The sequence below is a fragment of the Opisthorchis viverrini genome (genome assembly GCF_000715545.1).
Source record: "Opisthorchis viverrini unplaced genomic scaffold scaffold23435, whole genome shotgun sequence".
Lineage (NCBI taxonomy): Eukaryota > Metazoa > Platyhelminthes > Trematoda > Opisthorchiida > Opisthorchiidae > Opisthorchis > Opisthorchis viverrini.
This window is the reverse complement of record NW_008766513.1, coordinates 1-470: the sequence shown is the minus strand read 5'-3', so window position 1 is coordinate 470 and position 470 is coordinate 1. Positions and strand designations below refer to the sequence as shown.

General features: G+C 45.5%; 1 protein-coding gene across 1 annotated transcript; it reads right to left on the bottom strand.

The window, feature by feature from the left end:
- Positions 1–57: 57 nt before the first annotated feature.
- Positions 58–438, bottom strand: T265_16292 (hypothetical protein; the record flags this gene model as incomplete). Its single annotated transcript, XM_009179892.1, has 1 exon — positions 58–438. A coding segment is annotated over one exon (381 nt), but the record flags the coding sequence as incomplete, so codon positions are not given.
- Positions 439–470: the final 32 nt, after the last annotated feature.

The window sequence follows — 470 nt, the reverse complement described above, 5'->3', positions numbered from 1 at the left end:
AAAAAAACATCGCTTGAACCCATCGCTGAGACCTGAGTGATTATCTGCAATACTTACGTTTGCAAAGCAAGCAAGCTCATGGAAGCATGAAGAAATCGGAGTTTGAAAGCGTAGGTCATCTAGCGCCCTCACCCAATGTTGTTTGAATTTTATTGACAAGTCACAAGTTTTCTCACTCCTGCTGAGCGCTCGCAGCAGAAGTGTATCCACGATCACACAACGAGATATGTTCCGAAGGATGGCGGAAACTGCAGACATGTGAAATGCGCTGACTTGCAAGGTGATTGTGTAACTTTCAGGATTCATATTTCCAGCTACGACCGAAATACGTTTTGCACCCACCCCATTGTGGAGGAACACAGAGACTTGTTTTGCGTTATCTGAAACTAAATTTAGCATCTTCTCACCGTTCGAAAGCCCACGACCGGTTTTGCCCATCTTGAGTCCCCGAGTTTCCGTCAACCTCATGT